The sequence below is a fragment of the Pyrus communis genome, chromosome 15 (assembly GCF_041283825.1).
Source record: "Pyrus communis isolate YQ-2024b chromosome 15, ASM4128382v1, whole genome shotgun sequence".
NCBI classification, from domain to species: Eukaryota; Viridiplantae; Streptophyta; class Magnoliopsida; order Rosales; family Rosaceae; genus Pyrus; species Pyrus communis.
In genome coordinates, this window is record NC_142579.1 from 1,307,694 (window position 1) to 1,331,968 (window position 24,275).

Below are 24,275 nucleotides of genomic sequence, written 5' to 3' on the forward strand. Positions count from 1 at the left end.
ACAGTTTCATACATCCGTTAAGTTTTCCGTTAGTACTTATGTTTTCATACATCCGTTAAGTTTTCCGTTAGTACTTATGTTAACTGATGATGTGGTGCCCACATGAACAATAACTGAGCGCCACGTATCAATATGGACCCACTTCAATATTAAAAAAATGCAAAAAAAAAATGCACCCGTCCCTCACCCCCCGCACCCTCTCCATCCTTTCTCTCTTCTCTCTTCTCTCTTCTCCAATTCCACGCCCCTGTTCTCCTCGCCCACAACACCTCCGCCATCATCCTCATCACGTTCTTCATCTTCCTCACATGCCACTACGTCGCCTCGCACAGCGCAGCTGCCATTCTCTCTCTCCTAATCCTCGCCAAGGTCACTAGCCTCTGCCAGAACGTGTGCACGTTGGCCAACGTTGCCGCCTGCAAGCCCAAACCTCAAGCCTTCTTCTGCAATAACTTGATTGTGAACGGATCTGAGCTCTGCACCGTGCAAATACCCAAATCCGGTTCTATCTTCAATGGTGAATCAAATTGCCATCTGGGTCTTCTCCATTTCCCTTGAAACCTCAAATCCCAACTCCTAGTCCAATTTAGCTCCCAGTCCTAAATGGGTCAAATTGATGGAAATTAAGATCTTTATTGCTTTTCCCACATAGCACATTTTGGTTTGCTGGGTTTTACAAGGTGTGGGTTCAGAGAGATTGGCAAAGAGACTGGCGGTGGTGGTGGGGTTTGCTGGGTGATTCTTGTTGTCTTCTTTTCATGGCGAATAAGGCGAAGGAAAAGAGTGAGGGTAGTGAGAGAGAGAGAGAGAGAGAGAAATCGAGAGGTGCTGGGATTTGCAGAAGAGAGAATGAGGGTGTGGGGGTGAGGGACAAGTTGGACGCTTTTTTTTTTTTTTTTTTTTTTTTGTGTGTGTGTTTTTTTATTTTTAAAAATTTTAAATATTGAAGTAGGCCCATATTGACACGTGGCGTTCAATTATTATCCACGCGAGTGCCACAGCATCAGTTAACAGAAGTTCTAACGGAAAACTTAACGGATGTATGAAATATCCCAAAATTAAGACTTGAGGTATGACTCTAGGATGAAAAAAACTTCATGTACCAAATATTGAAAATCACGAAACTTCAGGTAGTAAATTGAGTTTAACCGTAGTTTAAATACACAAAAGGATAGCTAGGGTTAAGTAGTCTTAGTGGGCTTAGCATTAGCAATGGGCCTAATAAATACTAGTAACCCATGGTGGCCCAAAGGGTCCTAACAATCTCGCCTGCTTAAAATAAGGCATGTCCTCAGGCCGTAATTGTAGTAGTTGCTAACTTAGACCGAATGTGCTCCGTCTCTTTCCAAGTAACACCTACGCCAAGCAATCCGGCAAGTTGGCATGTAGTGGTGTGTCTCTGCTTGTTCTCCCAGCTATGAGCCATGAGGTCCCCAAATATTATCATGATAGATGCCCCCAAAACAAGTGCAGTATAAGGGGGTGTATTCAATTGGGATTTTGAGGGATTTTAATTCTTTTAATGAATACATGAGTACTAATCAGGATTTTAAGTGATTCTCTAAAATTCAATGTGTATTCAATCAAGATTTTAAGATAGTTTATTAAAATTCTTAGAAATCTGGATGTATTCAATTAGAATTTTAAAGAAGTTTATAACATTCCAGGTGTATTCAATTAGAATTTGAATTTAAAGAATTTGGAAAAGTTAAGGAATTAAAGGGAATTAGAGAGATTTTGTAGTGTATTTTAAGCATCCACAAATCTCACATCTCCCTATCAGATTTCAAGGGAATTGAATCAAAATTTTACATGAAATTTCTATAAATTAGTTAAACTCCATAAAAATCCATAAATTTATAAATCCATTAAAATCTTTCAAATTTCCGGAAACATCAGAAGACGGTGAATACGTGGAGAAAAAGGTCGACCACTGGTGGAATTGGAATACAGAAAAGCTGACACCATGATGCCATACGAGAAAGTGCTGGTAGCCATAAGCCATAAAAGGTTTGATGTATAATCAGTGAAAAGTGATATTTGATTTGTGCCCCACTTCTCAATTGTCATATCGTGCGCCAAGTGCTGAGAGTCATTTAACAAAGTAAACAGGAGATCATGCAGAGGTCCAAAACCAGAGAATGGTTGACAAGAAAATGAGTGTGACTCGTTGGATACAACGGCTAGGTCCAGTGGAATCTTCAAAATTATGAAATTTGAAGCATCTAGTGCATGAAACGGAGAAAATGCAGAAAGAAGAGTGATTGATATCCCCAAATTCATATAGTAAATGTCGTATTGGAAAAGTATTGGGTCTCGGACTCTGAGTGCACCTCTTAATTTGTCAGCTTCCACAAACATTGGATAACACAGTGATCTGATATATATAGGAGGTGAGAAATTAACAGCTATATCGGAACAATGTTTCCCAGTAAAACACCCAGCCACACAATTAATGAGATGAACACGTTACAGTTCCAAACCGGAGTATCATCGAAAGAAACTTTCGTATTGAACCAATTGCTCATGCAGGTGATGTAAGTAGTGGCAAACAAAAGAATCTTGCTGCCAAAAATACTTTCCAGCTTATACCTTGAAAAAGCGCTAAAGCCACACACTCGATACCGCATGCGTGTAGTCATTCCAATACTGCAGAATCTCATCAGTCATCAAGTGCACATGCTCGGTGAACATTAGGAATCCATGATAGCCTTTGGGTCTGATCTGTGTTGTGTTCTCATCATCTGTTCCTTTACTGTATTATTCTGTTTGTGGCCTACCGCCTACTTTATATTCTTTTGACCTTTTTAAGTTGTTGATGTAGTTGTCATGTTGTAATATATGATTATGCAAACTTCGCCCAACATGCTTAACAGGCTCTCATTGATACTACTGATCGTGAAATTTATGAGTGTTTGACGTGTTGCTATGTCGAGAACGTGAGAAAGGAAAAGGGGCTGTTGGCACACAGCTAGTCGGTGAGAGGGCACAAATTATTCTGGATGAAGTGAGAGACTTGAAACTTTTCACTCGTCATGAATGTCTAGAGCACATTGGTACTTATTGTTACTTAATATATATAATTATATTTATATATATGTATAAATATATATATATATATGTATATCTCTCTCTCTAAATATAAAAATATATACACAGGAAAAGGGGCTGTTAGCTGCTATCTTTCTCTCTAAATATATGTATCCATTTCTATATATGTTAGCTGCTCTCTCTCTCTCTCTCTCTCTCTCTAAATATATATAATTACATGTGTGTATGTATTATAATTTCACTCTTGGGCGCAAATGAAAAATTTCCTGTGTGGGAGTGTTGTGCATCATTTCTCACACTTTGTGCGTCTTTAGATTTATGGTGCAGAAACTGTTTTCACTTGTGGATCAGACTTCTGTGCCGGACAACCCAGATTCCTTGCAAAATCATGAAGTCCTACTCCCTGGTCACTTGATTACAATATATCTCAAGGTAGAAAGTTGAACTTCTGTTTTTAATAAAATACTTTGTGTGCGTGTGTGTGGAAGTTTGTATAATGGTAACTCTTGAGGAAAACAAAAATATTTTGATGTCTAGTAAGTGCACCACGGTGTCAAGGTTTTATGCTATTCTGCATATAACAATAATGTCTGAAGAATTTTATGTTCTAAAGCTCGTCTAGGGTGCCCGGATAAGTATTTACTTAGAAGAGTAGTACGTCTCTGAACAGCATCTGTAAATATAGCATGTAGCAATGCAGTGGTTGGTTGTAGAATGGAAATATTTTCGTGGCTAAGGCTAATGTATTCCCTGCTAATTAACTTGCAACTGAGCCATGACCAAAACTTCAAAGGGGTCTGTTCAGCCATTTGATATCCTTAAGTTGTTGACCAATTGTTTTTACTCAGTTGTGGGATAGAGATTCATGCTTTTGTTTGGATCTTACTGATATTTGGTGTTCATGGCTATGTAACATAACTGAGAATATGTTACCCTAACCTCTTATTTCATAGTGAATGAACACAACTACATGGTACAGTAATAGTGAATATCACATTTCTATGAACAATTTCTTCCATAGCTGTTTGATGTTGTAAAGCCCTTCTTGGCTTGTCTCCTTTGTGTTTTCTTTCAACTGGAGGGTAGGTTTTCTAGCACCATTATCCCAATAAACATTCATTTCGGAGCAAATTAACTTATATTTTAATTCCCTTATCTGATTATCGTAGAGTACAATTTCTACGCATTTGAGTTCAGTGTTGTGTTTATCATGGTTTCTTGGAAAAACTAGAAGAGTGGTTGCAAAGGACGAAAAAGCGTATTGAAGATGAGATCAACAAAAACAAGGACTTTGAGTTTGGCAACGGTATGTGTTTTTATTTCTTTCATTAGTTTTTTTAATTAAATCATTGAATTATTCCTCTTGTCCCCTCTCTTTTTAGCTGTGGCCCTAATCAGATACTTGCATTCTTTTTCTCTCATGAATTGACACTTCCATCCTGCTAATGCAGTAGCTAAAGTAAAGAAGCTTATGGATAAAAATCCTTCAAAGCAGATCAGTTTCTGTTGAAAATATGTTGAAAACTGGAAGACTTAATACCCAATCTGGTCTATATTTGCAGCAGGTATGGGTTGTTGGTTATGCTTGAACTTTTTCATGTCATGAATTTTGTAGGAAGAGGTTTGCTGTTCACAAGCGAAACTTGCCCAGAACGTGGCCACTTCTTTATATATGAACCTTATCTCATATGTGATATTCAAGTTTACAAGTAGGCCATCTTTATATTTATTTGGATGCTTGACGGTTCAGGCAGAGAGGCTTAACTATTTACGTTTCTTATCTCATTTTCGTGCTGTTCATCGAGGGGCATCATTCGCTGTTCATCGAGGGTATGTCTTCTACTCCAGTTCCTTCCAGGTGTTTTTGTACCTATCTTGGGATGTGAGAAGGCTCACCTCTCTTTATCTTCTTTGTTTTGTTCTTGGAGGAGATTTTGACGGGTGCGAATGAGGTCTTTGTAGGGGTAGTGTTGATGGTAAAAGCTTCATTGGCGAGCTTCTTCCCATGATTGTCCACCTTCGGAGCAAACACCTTATCCTTCTTGAAGTCGGTGATTGGCTTATTTTTTCCATGATAGGCGATGCTCAACTCCATGTCGTGGGTGCGGGTGGCTAACTCTTCGAAGGTCCGCAGATGCCTTGAAGGATATAGTGTAATCACCATTGCATGCCTTGGACGCACATCTTGATCGAGGAGATCTCCGAGAGTCTTGTCTTTGCAATCGAGGCATAAAGTGCCCCCCCAATTGATGTAGTCAACGACTGGCTCGTCCTTCCATGACTTCGTACTTGTCAGCTCCAACATGCTTACAATGCGGCAAGTGTTGTATAAGCGGTTCAAGAACTCCCACTCCAATTGCTTCCAGCTGTTAATGGACTCAGGCTCTAGGTTCGTGTACCAGTCAAACGTATTTCCCTTTAGAGAGCGGATAAACTGCTTTGCGAGGTAGTCTCTTTCTATCCCTATGTTGTTACAAGTTTCAACGAAATGAGCGACGTGTTGCTTTGGGTTTCCCTTTCCATCAAACTGCATGAACTTTGGCGGCTGATAACCCATCGACATATGCAAGCTATCAATCCTCTTGGTGTATGGCTTCGAGTACAGCAATGCCTTCCACCTGTGTTTTGACGGTGTTGACAATCATGTCCTAGAGCTGCTGGATGGAAAGAGAGCTCATGAGCGTCGTTGATTGGTCTGGCTTCTCCTCAACTTTTTCTATCAGAGGCTCCTCATCCTCGTCATCTTCCTTCTTTATTGGATCAACCTTTAAGTCGACTTTCACGTCGTGCTGCGCCTCCAGTTGGTTGATGAATGCGGCGATTTGCAAGTCTTTCTCCTCCGCGATCCTTGTGAGCCTTGCAATCTCTTCCTTCATTTGAGCCAACTGCTCCTCGATTGAAGTCACCCCGATGGTCATGACTTGCATGGCTGAGCTGCTGCTTGAGTCAGCATAGGAGAGCAAGGACTTGGAGTACCTTATGCTGAGCTGCTGCTCGAGTCGGCATAGGAGAGCAAGGACTTGGAGTACCTTATCAGGCTTTCCTCCCTCGACGCACTTAGCGAGGCCATGGTTATAACGGGCTCGTGACTCGGGTGCTCTTGTTCATTCGGCAAAGTTGATGCAGGGGTGGAAGACACGACGGAAAGAGTTCTTGCCTTGCTTCAAGTTGTGACGCCCGAAGTGCCACCACTTGCGGCGAGGAAGTTCTTGTTCTTCGTGTTGGTTGCGGGAACAACTTGAACCTTCCTTGACGCCATTTGTGCCTTTTTGCGGATTTGAAGATAGAGATGAAAGGTAGAGATGGTCCCACTGGGCGTGCCAAATTTGTAAACACAAATTTTCCTGCGATAAATGAAACAAGAACATGTTTACAAAATAATATTTTGTATTAATTTTGGGGTTACAATCTCTTTTACAATTTGATCTTCAGATTCTATCTTTGTAAGGTGTGGATTGGTTATTGATCCAAAGGGTCGTCGGGGCTTGATCTAGGGATGAATAGTGGTGCATATTTGTTGATGTTGTTGATCAAAAGGTTCGTTGGGGCTTGATCTTAGGATGAACGGATCTTCAAGGATCTTCAGGGCTTGATCTTGATGAACAGTTGTGTGGATTTCTTCAAAGGCCGTTGGGCTTGATCTTGATGAACGAGGATGAACAGATCTTCAAGAGCCTTCGGGGCTTGATCTTGATGAATAGTTATGTGGATTTCTTCAAGGGCCGTTGGGCTTGATCTTGATGACCAGTTGCGTGGATTTTTTCAAGGGCCATTGGGCTTGATCTTGTTGAACGAGGATGAATGGATTTTCAATGGGCTTCGGGGCTTGATCTTGATGAACAATGAACGGATCTTCAAGGGGCGCATGTGCCCGAGAAGCTGCTCATATTGTACATCGCCGTTCAGGAAAGTTCAGTTGGAGCACTCTTGGCACAAGAAAATGAATCCCATAAAGAAGTTGTGCTTTACTACCTCAGTCTAACTCTCACCGGCACTGAGTTGAACTACTCCCCGATAGAAAAGATGTGCCTTGCCTTGGTGTTCGCCATTTAAAAGCTCAGACATTACATGCATGCTTACATCATCCACTTGGTTGCTAAAGGAAAGATGGTTTCCCAGCAACTCATGAAGAAATTCATCCAACTGGAATGCTCAGTGTGGTCGCTAACCTTACACCCTGGTCAGATCATAATCAGAGCCCACGAAATATGTATCAGTGTCAGGTTCTCTTCTGTTTGACCCTCCTGTCTGTCCTTGGTTATTGTTCAACAGAAGTTCCATCTTGTATAAATTTTTTGGAGTCCTACTGCTAAATTTTATTAAATAGCTCTGGTGTTTGAATTGTAGATGGCAAAACAAACAATGGCCTTCTCTTTACAAGGACTTTGCAATCGTGCAGATCAAAAGTTGTACCATCTTCAGGTTGCTTCTCTTTGTTATTTTGTTATTCTGTAGAAGGGATCAAGGAAATAAATTATGAAAAGCTTTTTTCTAGAACACTTACACAACTTTTTAAGTACTAGTCAATTAAGATCATACTGAGGCGTTTTTTGGATTATTGATTAGCGTTTGGGTGGAGTTTTGTTCTCTAGTTTTAATGTTCTCAGTAATTATTCCCTACCAAGTATTTTATATTTTTTTACTCACTGTTCATTGTTACATTGAAAAATGGGGCATCCCCAGACTCCTCAGTCCCCTATTGTACTCACAAGCACCTATAAGAAGTACTGCATCGATGAATACCCAACAGGCATAAATGCCATTGTTGCTGTACTGTCATCTACTGGGTGAGAAATTTATACACACTAAGCCTATATGTAGTTTGTTTCGTTTTTTAGAATTTATTAATATTTTCTTCTTTCTTATGGTACCTAGATATGATATGGAGGATGCCATGATTCTGAATAAGTCATCTGTGGATCGTGGAATGTTTCATGGGCATATATATCAGGTTTCTTCTTTCAATATCACATGATGCTACTTTCCTATAAAAATAGATAAATAAATTAGATTGGATGAAACAACTTTGTTCTTTTTTTCCCTTTTGCTCTCTGCTTTTTATTAATTTATCACTGGTGCTTCTTGAGCTCAGTATACTAGATCAATTTTTTTTTCTTTTGTAATGTTAGAGGTCAAATGCATATTTTTTAATAATGGTCCCTTTCTTTAGAATCTTTTACAAAATCGGGTTTTATCTATTGTTGGATCTTTATTTTACGTTCATGTATACCTTGTTTCGAGAAATATGAGTCTGAGTCTCAAAGGCGTATTACATATTATAAGAATATGCACTTAAAATCCATGCAGCATAGTACTTTATTCGTATTACCAAATTGGAGTCCACACCAAAATTTCTAAATAATCACCCTGCAGGGCCAAACAAAGTGATGGAGATTTTGTTCTTGATGGAATCTGTTAGAAAACCTTGTATTCATTTGGCCAAATGCGTTTTGTATACATGAATTTATTCTTGTTTCTGAAAGTTTTTACGGAAATTTCAGGAATTTTATTTTTCTTTTATTCTTTAATGCTTTTGTATACCAAATCAATGTCTTTACTAATGCATATGGTTTTCTTCTTGGACCTAAATACCCTTCCTTACCAAATGATGTGTTTTGGCAGACAGAAACAATAGACTTGTCTGATCAAAAGAAGAGGTAGGTTAACACCCCAACATTTTTTAAGAAAAGTAACGTCGATAAAAATCATTTGATTGATTCAGATGGTCTTCCTTATGTTGGTCAGGTTAGCATTCATTTCTGGATTTTAGTTTCTGCACTATATTCTCTTCTGCTTTATGTTGAACCCAGATAGTTGGGATCATGGCAGTGCAACTGTTGACGTGATATTTGTCCGGATGCAAGCTTCTGGCCTGTCGACTGACTTAATGATTGGTGTCCTAATGCGGCCTCTGGCCAGTCGACGGACTGGAAGCGCAAGTTTTTCTCTGGCACCAGTTTATTGCTTAGATATTAGGTCATTACTTTTGAGTTTTTTCGGAGTTCAAAACTCGACAGTTGAAGCCTAAAATCTCATACAATATAAATGTATATATAGTACATATGTGGTTGCAATTCTGTACTTACTTTATTCTTTGCTGCATTTCAGACAGTAAAACCATATGAAGAATACTATAGCTTTACCAATGACACGCTCCATAAGCCCTGAACCATCAAACGGAAAGGTACAGAACCCGTTATAGTTGACTATGTTGCTATTGAAGGGAAGAAGCTCCTTCAGAAGGTAAGTGGACAACATTTACTTTGGTTGCTGCAAAGGTACTTGAACCTAAACAATTTAATTTTTACTGTATGTTGTTAACAGTTGCTGAAAAATTGCACTACATGTACACTCCTGTAGTTAAACCCCTTAACCTTGAACATTTCTTGTCACGGGGCGGTAGCTTACATGGACATTATGTTGACGCAACACCATTTGCTAGTTCAAAGGACGCTAATGGAGAGACTGGACCAAAATCCAAAACCCTTGTTGATGAACTTGGCGAAACGTTGAAGGTTAAGGGGTTTAACTACCATGGTGTAGAGGTTCTGTACAGCGGGGTTTACGGCACAGAACTCACGTGCGAGATCTTTATTGGCCCTGTTTATTATCAATGACTACGACATATGGTTTCAGACGAATTTCAGGTAAAGATTCGACCAAATTCAAATTTTATAACTACACGAGCTTTCAAGATTTTCTCAGTGTCCCATTTTTTATCATCAGTTGCCTTACATGGGGTATTCAATTTGGCGTGTAGGTACGCTCCACTGGAACGGTAGACCAGATCACTCGCCAGCCTATTAAGGGACGAAAGCGAGGTGGTGGTATACGTTTTGGTGAAATGGAGAGGGACTCTATGCTTGCGCACAGGGCAGCGTATCTGTTGCATGACAGGCTTCATACCCGTTCTGATTATCACATTGCCGATGTATGTTCCATATGTGGAAGCATCCTAACGTCCTCATTCGTCCAACCAAAACAGGTTGCACGTGCGGTTTCAGGAATTCCCTCTGTAAGAGCTCCCAAGAAGGTCATCTGCCATCCTTGTAACACAAGTATAGGGATGGAGACAGTTGCAATGCCTTGTGTCTTCAGATATTTAGCTGCTGAGTTGGCATCAATGAACATAAAAATGACTCTTCAGACAAGTAATGCAGCGAAAGCTTGATATCACGCTCTTAGGAACGAACAACCAATGTAAGATGGTACGATGAAATTAATATAGCGGGCGGCGGCAGGACACTTCGCACAAGGAGCATCGGGTGTGGGAATCGCGTCGCAAAAATGGCCGTCGATGCTGGGGATTGGTGAGAGGCTCCTGACTTGTATTTATATGTTGGCCAAGAGGGTTTAAGTTCTCTTCAGTTTTCTGATGAACACTGAGATAACTCTTAAAGCTCTCAACATTCTTTTTTCTCCTTTGTTGGTATGCATCTTTTTATAACTTTGACAAGAAACCTTGTTACAGAAAAAATGGAAATTGATTTGCACAAGGTTTCATCAAAGCTGAGGACCTTATGGCTGCTTGAGGTTTACACGAGAGGTTTTAAGTTCAAATTACATGAATGCATTGTTCTAAAAATCTTCGTCTAGCACAGTTTAGGTCCCATTTAAGCGTTAGGCGGTTGGCCAGCGACCCGATTAATCCTAGGAATTTAAAAATTAAGAAATGACGCCTAAACCTGCTCAGGCACCTACCTAAACACCAGCCTAACTTTAATTTTGCATTTTATTTTTCCAAAACTTTAAGAAACTTGTTGAACGTCCACTCGAAAACGCAATGCCCTCAGAAAACCTTTCTTTTCTTTGTAGCATTTTCACTCCCCAGTCATGTACCAGGAAGCTTGTCCAGTTCCAGGGCGTTTCCCATAGAACAACTAAATCGGGTAATAAACCGGGCTTCTTCTACCCGTAATTTGTTGGTTATCATCCACCATGAAGCTGCAAGCCTGCGGCAGCTCTGCGCCGCTTTCCTTCTGAGGGGAGGGAAATGGGAGCGCAGGGAGTAATTGGTGGTACCGGAAAGCTTCATTATGCACGTAATTGAGTTCAAACTAATCAATCACCAATCTCAATTATCGTTTTCAAGCAATATTTAATATATTACGAAGACCGTTGGAACCAATCTTATATAAGTCTAAACCACCAGAGTCCCAATAGAAGTTTCAAAAACTACTGCAACAAGATAAGCTTTACCGTCTCATTTCACTACGAAAGAGGATTCACAAAAGGAATTTGACAGATTATTTACCACGGAAAGACTTCAGGAGGACAAATAATCTCCCTTCCTATCAGATCAAACATGAGAAATACACCGATTATAACTCGTCTTCCTACATCCCTTCTTGCATCGTCATGTCTTGAGTGGCACTGGCATGTCATCAATAATTTTTCCCCTGCAAAAACCAATAACCATGAGTTATCTAAAATTTGCAGAAAATTCCATCAATTTCTCATCTCATGCTCAAATTGTAATGATACTCCACAAGTTAAAGATTCATAAACAGTGGATATCTCACTTGGTTAATCCCTGTCTGTCCCACGGGTGCATAGTTACTTTGTTGGAACCTGTCATCTCCTCCATGCCCAGGGTATCTCTGGCCATTACCAGATGCCGGTCCTTGGCCATAAGCCCCAGGGTTCGGTCCTTGTCCATAAGCCCCAGTGCTCGGTCCTTGTCCATAAGATCCAGTGCTCGGTCCTTGCCCATAAGCTCCAGTGCTCGGTCCTTGCCTATAAGTTCCAGAGCTCGGCCCTTGCCCATAAGTTCCAGAGCTCGGCCCTTGCCCATAAGTTCCAGAGCTCGGCCCTTGTCCATAAGCTCCAGGTGTTCCCTGTCCTTGAAATCCACTCAAACCTTGTCCACTAGTATCAGCATGTGGGGGGCCATAATTCCTATTTTCTCCTCTAAATCCCTGCTGACCAGGAGGAGCATAGTTCCTCTGATCTCCTTGTGGGAAGTTCCTGTGTTCTTCAGGACGATAACCTTGCTGCCCACCTTGGTTGTAATTGCCCTGATATGAAGGTACTGGATCTCTGCCTGACTGATAAGCATCCCTCGCTCCAGGGGTATTCACTGGAATAGGACCTGTGTTCTCTCCTTGTCTTGGTGACCTATAATTTTGTTGTGGATAATTTTGTGATGCCTCATAGTTCCCTCCACCTTGCATAGCACCCTGTTGACTATAGGAGGGATTGCCTGGCGGATTATACGATGGTCGTTGCTGATCATATCTTTGTTGGTCACGGTTCCTGTTATTATCACGGAATCTTCCGCCCTGCTGCCTTCCATACTGAACTGGGGGTGGTCTTGGTATGATTGTACCATTAATGTATTTGTCTCCTGATATTTATCAAAAACAACTTAAATACATTAAAATGCTAGATATGGATGGACTAGCTCATTTGTTTACAACTCTCCAATCCAAAACAGCATAACTGGTTGAATCTGCTGATAAATTTGCAACCCGCTATTCTCAAAGAGAATGATCATTTAAATCTTACCTCCATACTCCTTGTTCTGTACATCAATGTAAGAATCTGGCAACACAAACACTACTCCAGGTAAACCTGTTAAACGTTGAACGGAGAAGTTAGCAGGATTCAAGACTATCATTTTCAATGGTAACGCAGAATGCTATCCAAAACTTACCTTCGAACTTCTGTGACTCTTCCTCGGACATCTCAACCTGAAAGCCTGTATATGTTGTAGTGCTACAAGCATACATCTTCTTTTTTGCCTCTTCCACACTGAATAACAATAAAACTTAAGAGAAGAAAAATCCAATGCATACAGTACTGCTGCAAACATAGAGCAAACCGAAAACACGCCAAGAAACTAGTAGCATCAACAGAATCGCATCCAGGACCCAGCAAATGGTTGATGAGTAATACATATATAGCCAATAATATATGTATAGTAAGACCAATCAGAATTACATTCGATAATCGGCAACTATAGAAAAGACCCGAAAAGAACTAACATCGTCACCCGAATTCATTCCCCTCTCCTTCTTTCTTTCTGAAAGTCAAATATTTCATAGGCAAGACAGTGCAACATCTTATCAGTTCCTTTAAGGGCTCGAGGCGATTACCCCAGAAACTACGCAACCAAGATCAAAATTAACAATTTCGTTCACAAATGTAATTTTACCCCAAATTTTCTTAGTAACCAAACATATTATAAAATCAAATACAATAAACATAAACACGTAGAGAGAGAGAGAGAGAGACCTGATGTTCAAGCCCTTAGCACAGGTCTCCTCATAATTCCTGATCATTTCTTCAGCCGGAGGCTTGTTGTCTCTCGGGAAATCCATGACGATCAGCCAGTGGTTGTAATCGCACCCTTCGAACAGTACCGTATGCGGGTCAATCTCGTCCTTTTGGTTGTTTCCGTACGAAGACGGCCGTGCGGAGGAGACCGACGACGACCTGAAAGTCCGAGACTGGAGGAGGAGCCTCCAGGACTGTTGCGGCGATGGAGGGGATTTTTCGGAGGTGGGGGCGCGAAGCAGAGGAGAGGAAGAGGAGTGTAGAGCTGAGAGTGCGGAGGTTGCGGAGAGAGAGCGGTGGAGGGTGGAGAGACCGCTTAGGGTTCGGCGGAGGCGGAGAGAGCTCAGCGCCATGGCTAGGGTTTTGAGAATTTTGGCCTGTTCGGGGTTTTAGAGAAGAAAAGGGTTCGCTGCTCTGTGTGCATTAACCCAAAATCCTGCACGAGGGCATCATTTCTTCTTCCTAAAATTTCGGTTTTGCCCTTCATTTTTTTTTTTTTTTTAACAATCGATATTATCTATATTTTGAATAATAGATATTATCTACACAGAGTGATGTGTGTTTAGCCTCATAATAGACTAGCAATAATGTGGTTCAAATTCGTTATTGGCAAAAATCGAACCAATAGCATCTCAAATATTAGTAAAGAAAAATATCACTACACCGTAGTACTAAGTGGTAGTTTTACCTTTCACTTAAGTACTAGATCTTTCGGAGTTTTTCAACATGTTTGAAAATACTTTTAAATTGATTGAAAATGTTTCTGAAATGGTTAAAAGCGTTTTTGATAAAATATTTTATGAACTATTTTTTAGTAAAAATGCAATTAAACCTTTAAAAAACACTTGAACTGTTTCCTGAAAGAAACACTTTTTTCTTTGGTCAAGATTACATTTTGAGTCCTGATTTTTTTTAACGTAATATTTACAATAAAACCACTCATTTATAAGTGAAGATAAATACCACTAGACCCATATTAATAAGTAGTGGAGAATTTGATTTTTAATTAGTTGAATCTAAACTTATTAAACAAGTCGTATGTGTCGTGTTCATGTCAATCCAGTAAACTGTTAGATGGCTAGTCTTGGTTCGCCCATTAAAATAATTTTCTTTTCACAAGCACTAATTTTGTGAGAAATTGAGAACATGTTCATAGAAATATCAACAAGTGAAGAAAAATATATTTTTCTTGTCAATAGACTTATTTTATGACACGTTAAGTACCCGTTTGAATACTACATTATCAAGAAGAGTAAAAGTTATTATCCTAATGGTAATTTGGCCTTAAAAAAATTGTAAGAGAAGCAATTGAATGGCTACATAGTAGATGATGAACTATTGCAACAAATTCTGATATTATTCCTACCAGTTTCTTATGTAAAAAAAGGACCGTTAGATCTTTTAAATTTACAAGAACGAATGACGGAAAGGAAGGATACGCTGCTTCTCCATGTGAGTACGTTGAAGAAGACTTGCAGCACCATTCGACACCGTCACGTCCACACAGAGAAGGAGAGAGAGCACCGGCAGCAGCACTTCCGAACCCCAACCACCTCAGCATGAATACTCATTTCGAGTGCACGAGTATTTATCTGAATCGGTAAGAATGAGCGATTCACAGCCTCCTACTAACAGCGACGAAGACAATGAAGGCAATGGAGTGGAAGAAAATGTGGACGCTGTATTAGATTTGTTTCAGAAAACATGAAGTTCTTGACTTGTCGGCCAAGAATTCAAAGTACTGTTTGACAGCTTAGCAAGTTGAAGGCTTCACAAGTATTTTTGGCGTTGTGAAATATAATTTTACGGGGTGTTTGATAATCCGTAACCAGAATCAACAAAAATCCAATTCCGACTCCTCCTCATTCAACTCCTTCTAATTTCAATTCCTACAATTCCGACTACGGATTAGTAAGCAAGGTCTTAACACTTAATGTCCTGTTAAGCAATGTTAAAATTGATTCCCAAATCTGGTTTGAAGACATGTCCTTCACTTTCAAACTTAGAAACTGGGGGTACCAGCTCACAAGCACTTTTAATACAAGTACTTTGAAAAATCTGATGAAAACCAAAGTGCTTCGTGGAAAAGCATTTGGAAGTTTTTACTTCTTGAACATTTCGCAACTCAAAAACACTTTCAATTATCTAAAAGCACTTCTAATTATTCTAAAAGCACTTCCAAACACAGAGAGAGATTCATAAAAGGGTGAGTTTAGAAGATACAAAGATCTCCATACCACAAACGAGAGTACAAAATCATTAAGCAACTCATATAATTAGAAACAAGACAACCTTATCCTGAAACAAACTAAAGCCAGATCCAACCAGCCAGCAGCCATCAAAACATGACGTCATCATGAGAAAGCTCAAAAGCACTTAACCAGTAAGCTCCTCTTCCTTGTGGGTCTCAAGTGTGACGTCAGACGACGGATAAGCCACACAGGTGAGCACGAATCCACCGTCAATCTGCTCATCATCCAGAAAGCTCTGGTCCGACTGATCCACACCCCCACTCACGACTTTGCCGGCGCACGAGGAGCAAGACCCTGCCCTGCAGGAGTAGGGCAGGTCAATCCCGGCCTCCTCCGCCGCGTCGAGAATGTACACGTCGTCGGGGCACTCAAACTCTTGTGGCCCTTCTGGTGTGAGCAGCTTCACCTTGTAGGCAGCCATCGCCACACGCCCTCCGCGGTTGGCCTTGAGCCCGAAAAGGGCCTGACCGACGTTGGGGGATAACCGCAGGCTGGTCATTGGCTGGCCGCGGATGAAGGAGGTGCTGACCATGGTGCCTGAGAGAGCTGTGGCTGCCATGTTTGTTGGTTTGCTTTGGTTGCAAGGCTTGTTTGTGTTGTGGCTAAAGAGAGTGGGAGAGAAAGCCTTGGTAGTGTTGATAAATGGGATGGCTTGGGGAAGTAGTGTGGCTACAAATGAGAGAGAGAGGATGAAGTGGCATCAACCCTTATCTGCGACGTGGCAACATCCCGTGGATCACTCTATCTTTTTATCATCACCACAGGACCATAGAGAGTGAGTGAATGTGGCGGGCACAATCCTCCTCTGAACCAGGTTTTTGGTCTTCTTTCAACGGTTAGTATTACCCGCACAGAGTTTTATCCTACTAACTCTCAAGGGTCGAAGGACGCATTTTGTGTAATTTCACGCAAGGTGAACAGACTAAGACCACCATAACCTCACTTAATTAGACTTTATGTAAGCAATCAAAATCACCTTAATGTCATGTTTAGTTACAAGCTCATACTACTAGACCCGATAAAATTAATTAATTTTGGTTCTAAAATAAACTAGTAAATAATACAGAGGTTAACATCTCCTCTTGGTTTGTGGAGGTGGGATCGAAAAACATTTATGACCACATAAATTGACTGGAGATCACAAGATGTGAAATGAGCATTTGGCCACACATACAACACTAGATCCACTCTTCCTACCTACAAAATTAGAGGACTTGTCCTTCCTTGCACCACTGGTTAAATTAAAGTTACCCAATATGGGTTTAACTATAGCATTACCTGTATAACAAACAAGAGGCTATCATTTTGAGAATTCAAATCCTCTTTAAATCTCGCAATTTGGAGTTGACAGATCTCATAATCCAAACTATTCGAGAGAGGAAGAGGGAGAGAGATTCGAACCCCTAATTCTAGTAAGGTGGAATGGTAGTACGGTCTAACAGAGGCAGTAAGATTTAAGATGAGTAATCTAGATCACTCAGTCCATGAACTCTAAAATCCGGAGAGGATCTAGATTTCGTTTTGAAAGCGATAATCTTAAGTTGAATAATTATGATACGGAGATTTATGTCAAGTGCATAGCAAATTTTGTACAATGCAGGTCGAAAAACAGAGCTCGTTTACGGCATGGAAAGGAGCAAAAATGCTATCAGTTCTTGCTGGGGACATGCTCATCCTTAATTTTCTTTATCGACACGACAAAATATTACGGAATCAATTGTCATTCATACAAGTTACAAGAAATACTCGAAATAGATCGTGCAAAGATGTAAAGACACAATGTGTGGTTTCAGACAATGATACTTATATATGCAAGGTACAGATGGAATCAAAATTCACAAGTCGTTACATAACTCAGAATCAAAGGTTCGTTTCGGAGAGTCCTTCCCCTCTTTTCCATCCATCCCAATGACATACAGACAGAGAGTAACGATGCACCTATTTGTAAAAGGTTGAAAAAAGAAAATAATGAAATAACAGGAGTTCGACATCCGCTAACTTAGATTATAAGACAATCTCTGCATCTAAAATTAAGGCTTTCACTTACAGCCGGGGAAAACAAAAAAATCTCAGGGCTTTCCCGAGTCCAGAGAAAGAATACATCCCCTGTCCTCAAACCCTGTGATTTCAGTCTGTAGTGGTTACTGGATCCCCATCCCTGACCATGTACCTCAACAACGGCCAATCTACTCAGAGAATCTCCACCAGGTCCATTTCCTCGCGGAGATGCTCTAGTCGCACTTGATATTTCTGTAGATCCTCCTTACAAACAAATTAGAACCCAGATATCCAACAGCTCCTGCACATTCGAAAAAGGAAACAAATGAAACACAGATTAAAGCATTTTTCTGGCACTTTTTACTTTTCTAGCGTTTATAAACAAGAGGCGTGGGAGAATATGGCACTCAGGAAGAAACATTTCTTCTTAGTAACTGGGAAACTAATGCTCAGGTCAAGCATATAGTTCAACAAATTAATGACAGCACCGTAAAAACGCCTTTAAATATATAGGTCAACAATATGATCGCCTACTTTCCAGCTGCCATGCTGGTTGGGTGGGAGCAAGAGTTGAGCAGAGAAAAAAAAAATTGACATCTACGAATCCTTTAAGTGGAAATAAAAGTCAAGTTAGTGTATAAGAGAAAACTCACCGCAAAGGATTCCTAAGCCAAGGCAAAACATCAAAGTGTATCCAAAATAGAAGCTGGTCTGGAAGAAACCCGACATCTTAGTCTTTGCATAGTAGTAATATATAGAATACAAGTACACGTAGACAGCTGTTGATGCAGCAGAAAAGAAAGAAGTCCATTGCCAGTGGTAGTTCTCAGCATTAAGCAAGAAGTATGTCCCCACAATTGTCACGCACACGGTAACAATGATGAGAATCAGAAAAACAAGCAGCATAAATCCATAGACATAATACACCTGTTAAGACACAAAGATGAAGAAATACGTTAGCATTCATGTTAATCACTGTCATCACTCAACAACAATCATGCACTTTTGCCCCAATAGACTAACAACTTTCTAAACAATATAGAATCTTCTCATATGTGCTGTAACAGAACTTCAATGCGTCTTTCACGAACAAATGATTCCCATCATTGCTTTCAAGACATAAAATTCAGCTAATGAAACTCGTGACTTCTACAATTTTCATAAGCTTGGTGTCATAATGATCAACTATTGTAAGTTGTAACTTTGTCTAAGGAATGGCATGCACTGCCAATGTTTGTAATGTTATTTGGTACTCAGATCTATTAATCAGCAAGTCTATACTATAAACAGCACATAGTTATCGCAATTTCACCTTGTAATTCCAGAAGGATGTGAAGACAAAATACATTTCGATAAATATGCTTCCAAAGGGCAGAAGTCCTCCCATCAATGAGACTACAGATGGGGTTAAATACCATTTCTTCTCAGGAATAGGACGAGGAATGGTTTTCACACGACAAGGATTGTTAGGAGCACCACTCCAGTTTCTTCCAACAACTGTACCAAGAAGTGCTAGAGGAAAAGAGATGAATGCCCAAATGACAAAAACAACCACCATTGTACCAAAAGGAATAGCAGCCAGTGACCCGTAAAATATAGCAATTGTGTTCAAGATGAACCCAATCCCAAAGCACATAAATGGAAATAGAGATGCTGTGAGTATCATTGACTTTATCCAGTTTTTACCTGATAAAACGAGGTGTAATATTTCAGAAATAACACAAGCTCAGAAATATCCAAACAAAGGTTGTAGTGATTTGTTAGAAGGCTTAAACAGAATGAATACCAAATCTATCATATGAATTAAATTAAATACGTACCGCCATGTCTTGAATACATCCCACCACTTACATAACCAGAAATGAAAGATGTAAGGGCGTAACACACTATGAAAGTTGTAACAATTGCACCTCTCCTGAGACACCAAATAAAAAATGATGTAAGACATAATACACTATTAAAGTTATAGCAATTCTTCCCAGGTACACAAATAGTAATTAACTATTTAGCATGCAATATCAGATAACAAGCTAAGAGCTAAGACAGGGAAAGATTAATGTGTGGCGACGCATAGCTGGCCTAATATTAATTACATCAACATATAAGTATGCATGACTTATGTATTTATGATTCAAACATAAACATTTCGAAAATCATAAAAAATATTTAAATAAAAAAACTAGGAAAGTGGAAAACCCAAAATAGCATCCCAAGTACTTTGAGCAAGTAGTCAACATACCCAACATACAACATCCCAACAATTGCCAGTAAGATGACGAGAAGAACAAGCAACGCTAGCTGAGCGCCCGTGCCAACAACAGCAGAAAGAATAACCAAATTACGAGAAGGCCGAAAAACATCCCCATGCACAAGTTTCCACCCAGACTCTTCACTGACATCTCTTTCCTACAATAGGCACATTTTCAAAAAGGGTTACCAGTCACCACACAAGGACGGTATCTATTGTATATCTACGTAGAAAAATAACAAAACATCTAGAAGAAGGATATGATATGATTAAAATCATTAGATCATACCAGAGTCTCCAGATCGTCGTCTTCCCGAGCATACTTAGCATAGTCATTCCTAAGAGTCCGCATCAATATCATTGAAACCAAACCAGTAAGGAAAATAACCATCATGAATGAATTGAAAATTGAGAACCAATGTATCTGCAAATTGCAAAACGGTCATACAGCTCATTAAAAAACCAAAAAGAAAAAAGCATTATTAAGCAGCCAATGTTAAAATCCCTTGCAGACTTATTCTCCCGAATTTAGAATAATATGCTGTCAGCGTCAGAAATAAAAATAAGTTAACAAATAAACACATAATCAGTTGTTACTTGGTGCTCAAAAAAAGGGTAGTCCAAATAGACATCAAATCGACGTGCAAATGTGATAGTGGTTGCAATCCATTTGACAGAGTAAGTTAGGTCCAATTTCTTCCCTGCTTCCAACGGCTTTGGACTATCTTGAGTGAGATTCACATGAATGATCTACAAAAATATAAACTATAATGAATATCATAGATCCTCAAGCCCACTATTAAAGCCACATCTGATATGAAGAATCACAAACCTGATCTTTATTGTATTTAACAATAATATTTTTATGCGTGTAAAGGACATGCTTGCCATTTTCACTGTTCTTGTCCTGGTGCAGCTCACCAACAAAGCCTAGAACGTCATGAGAAGATGAAGATCAATCTAATAGGATGATAACATAAACATGAGCTCAAAATTTGAAGGAATGAGTATAATGCATACCCCATAAAGGCAGATCATCTGAACATGCATCCAGCACAGCAACGTCCAGGTAAGATAATATGTTAAAGATACAAAATATAGGATCAGTGATAAAATATATAGGATTAGTGAATGCCCCAAACGAATTGACCACAAAACATAGAGAAAATAAACCCTTGCAGTAGATCCCCACAAAGATCTAGATTCCCAAACACATAATAAAGCTACTTTTCAGATAATTGTGAGCATTTCCTAAGTGTATAGACTCTATAATACTGTTCATGAAAATGTAATTAACACAAATTTCTTGTAGTTAAATATCAAGTTTCCTCAAGTTCCGTGTGTTGTAAGGTTATATTGAACTTGGCAACAATTAGACTGTAGGTCATGAGGCATAGACTTGTCAGTCACAACACACGTTTGCTTAACTATCTTATATGACCAAGGAAACATCTAAGTACATATTTTTATTACATCAGCAATATTATCGTCCAAACATAAGCACGAGAAATGTTCTTAATATTGATTTAAAGATAATTCTGCCATACTCTTTTGATTCCTAAATCACTCTCCCATGCACTAGATATGTATGATTCATCTTTCACACTTGCCATAACATTGTATATCCAGGAATGCAATGATGTCATATCAATGGAACCAATGCACCACCGACTCCCCCAGGAAAAAAAAATGCATACTAAATACCAATAAGAGTACCAATTTTGTAAATCAACAGTCCATAAGTATGTTGGATTTTTTTTTTTTTTTTTTAACAAAAAGTATATTGGAATGTTAACCCAGGACATCCAACAAAAACTTTTTATGCATCTAGAAACACCATACATCGATTTAATCTAAACCAATATTCATACTGTCTATATATATTGTATTAAATAATTTTATGTAAAACATACCCATGAAAAATTCAAACCAGTAGTTATTCTCGATTGCATCCTTGAAGTGTTTAACCTTTTGATCGTCAAGTTCAAGTTGGCAAATGGTAGCCCTGTCCACATTTTCTGAACAGAGAAATGAAACAAATCAAGTTGCAATTAAATACCACAATCCATCAACAAAAATTATAGCAGAGCATGGAAGTCCACATACTTTGAAACTTTATCACAATCTGGCTATCAATCAGCTCATTTCCACCCAGGACTTCACCAAGGCCACCCCATTTGTGAGCAGCATTTTCAGATTGATGACAGAAAGGAAGACTGTAGTAATTGTATGTTTCTTGTGGATTATTGTAGGGCCCAACTTTATTCACCCAAAGGGTAACTGATTCTTCTGCTTTATACTGCAAAAGAAAGCAAGGGAGCATTGGAACATTTAGACAGAATTTATAATTACATCAAGCATGGATCAATCCAAGATCAATTATCACAGCAGCACAGGAAAGTGTGAAATTAGAACTAGTCAACAAATGGTTTGAAGTTAGATTAATAATACAGATGACAGAATGACAGTGCATGTGAAAGTCTAGTTAACACGTGATGATTACAGAAAAAGGCTTCATCCTAACGTCTTTTACATCTACAAGTCAACGCAATCAGCCATCTGTGAATGCTTCATTAGAGCATCAGGATGCCTCCACCTTAGTGTGTTTTCAAAGTAACCTAGGTCAGGGATAAAAGGGTTCATTGAACGAATACAGGTACCTGACTTATGGATAGATGTACGGTACATTATCCCTCATAGTATTTATTTATTTTTTGTTATGGTAAGGCAAACTTCTTGTGTTACAATGGCAGATTGACTTGCAACCTGTTTTTGGTGGAGCTGGATCGCATTCACATGTAATTTTCAGTGTTATGGATGCGTAGCGATATTAGCTATCTATACAAAGTAGTTTTCAAGTTCCAAGATCTGCACTTTCGACAAGCTTGATGTCTTTCACTATGCTAAAGGCATCCAATCGCAAATCACTCAAATGCAAGCATAAACCCCAACGTACACAAATTTCGTCACCGATTTCCTTGAGGCCCCTGGAACCCATTATCATAATACCAAAACCCTATATTAAAATCACCATTGCAAGTCCCAATTCGCCACTATAAGCGCTATCGTAGGTACCCATAAGATAAAAACAGAAACAATACGACCAATAAGCAAAACCCAGTTAAGATCTTACCCTAACAAACACATACACAAACAAACCGTACAAATTACAGATCTGAATCGAAATTCAGAGATTAAAAGGACAAACATAGAGATCTACCAGGATTTAGTGAGAGAGCCAATGCTAGGGTTTGAGCAACGCAAAATGGAAGAGATATAGAGAGAGAGGGAGAGAGAGAGAGAGAGAGAGAGAGCGTGAAATAATTTACCTTGTGATCTGACTCGGAGGCGAAGGCGGGAGCGAGGAGGAAGAAGACGAAGAGGAGGAGGGGGGAGAGAGATCGGACGGAGGAGAACATGGCGATCGCCGGCGAGGGTGGGATCTGGACGGTGAGCGAGAGGAGGTGGAGTAATGTTTTGTGTTGTGATCTCTCCCAGAGGCAGAGGAGGCAAAGGCTGAGGCTGATGCCACTCGGACTCGACTCAATTACTCTCCAAAGTCTTCACAAAAGAAAGACTTCGGAACGCATCTTTCTTTCTTTCTTTTACCTTTAATTTAATTTGGGCTTTTGGGCCTTTTGGGCTTTGCGGTTGGGCTTTTTGTTTCTTTCTTTTGTCCTTTGGAGACTGAGTTTATTGGGCTGTTATGGATCATGTTGTTTCACAGCACCCAAATATCACATTGATATCCTCGTAATGTGTATTCTTCCACAAAAACCCCAATATATATCATACAGAGCTCTACCTTGGAAGTATCTTACTGATGGTCAAAGGGATACTGAAATGGTTCTGTAAGTCTTTCCGGCTTCCAAAAAAGTAGATTGTTGTGAGGAAACTACCAATTGGTCCCTTTTTGGAAGGGAAACAAATCTTAGAGGCCTCTACCTTGAAACTTGGGACGAGCACTGTTGCCAAATTGAGAGCATGTACCTCATTTGGATGTCTCTTCTTATTCCAATGGAGAGCTTGATTTGGAAAGTCTTCTTATACCCTGTGGCTGGGGGTTTGCACCGCTCAAAGCCATTTTGAATTGGAAAGCGGCAAAATTAAGGCTCATAATTATACAACACCGTAATTTTGAGACACATTTGGTTCGTATTAAGGATTTGACTGACAAACTCAACAGAGTTTGAACTTTCATATCATCTGTTAACTTATTCGTTGACATTGGCATTATTTTATTAAGTTTTTTGGGCTGGAACCATACTGGTCTTGAAGAGTCGTATTAGATGTTGAGAGAATCTAGGGTTTCACATGAAGCTATTTCAGAGGCAAACCTATGGATTCACACAAATTGTCATTCACTCTTGGTCTCGTAAGAAAATCTACGGGCGAAATTTTATTTTTCATAATTATTTACTTTCAAGATGAAATTTGAATTATAGAAG

At 39.5% G+C, this 24,275-nt stretch overlaps 3 protein-coding genes and 1 pseudogene across 4 annotated transcripts; 1 reads left to right on the forward strand and 3 right to left on the reverse strand.

The window, feature by feature from the left end:
* The first annotated feature begins 6,340 nt into the window (after nt 1-6,340).
* On the forward strand, nt 6,341-10,587 carry LOC148690336 (DNA-directed RNA polymerase I subunit 2-like; annotated as a pseudogene). The gene is made up of 10 exons (XR_015956943.1): nt 6,341-6,347; nt 6,525-6,588; nt 7,154-7,274; nt 7,399-7,473; nt 7,735-7,838; nt 7,927-8,002; nt 8,674-8,796; nt 9,160-9,298; nt 9,376-9,698; nt 9,812-10,587. The product of XR_015956943.1 is annotated as a DNA-directed RNA polymerase I subunit 2-like (transcript).
* A 570-nt stretch (nt 10,588-11,157) lies between these two features.
* On the reverse strand, nt 11,158-13,772 carry LOC137738962 (uncharacterized). The gene is made up of 5 exons (XM_068478433.2): nt 13,288-13,772; nt 12,707-12,804; nt 12,559-12,624; nt 11,574-12,397; nt 11,158-11,450 (listed from the first exon to the last, which is right to left on the reverse strand). The coding sequence occupies exons 1-5, from the start codon at nt 13,680-13,682 to the stop codon at nt 11,436-11,438; spliced, it is 1,398 nt and encodes a 465-aa protein (XP_068334534.2). The 5' UTR covers nt 13,683-13,772; the 3' UTR covers nt 11,158-11,435.
* Nucleotides 13,773-15,505: 1,733 nt separating this feature from the next.
* LOC137712442 (ferredoxin) lies at nt 15,506-16,403 on the reverse strand. Its single transcript, XM_068451517.2, has one exon. It carries the CDS (start codon nt 16,138-16,140, stop codon nt 15,706-15,708), a length of 435 nt encoding a protein of 144 aa, XP_068307618.1. The 5' UTR covers nt 16,141-16,403; the 3' UTR covers nt 15,506-15,705.
* A 962-nt stretch (nt 16,404-17,365) lies between these two features.
* On the reverse strand, nt 17,366-23,413 carry LOC137712436 (transmembrane 9 superfamily member 1). The gene is made up of 12 exons (XM_068451510.2): nt 23,157-23,413; nt 21,934-22,126; nt 21,741-21,845; nt 20,848-20,865; nt 20,660-20,757; nt 20,425-20,577; nt 20,117-20,251; nt 19,819-19,985; nt 19,400-19,494; nt 18,892-19,265; nt 18,233-18,506; nt 17,366-17,880 (listed from the first exon to the last, which is right to left on the reverse strand). Exons 1-12 carry the CDS (start codon nt 23,244-23,246, stop codon nt 17,813-17,815), a joined length of 1,770 nt encoding a protein of 589 aa, XP_068307611.2. The 5' UTR covers nt 23,247-23,413; the 3' UTR covers nt 17,366-17,812.
* Nucleotides 23,414-24,275: the final 862 nt, after the last annotated feature.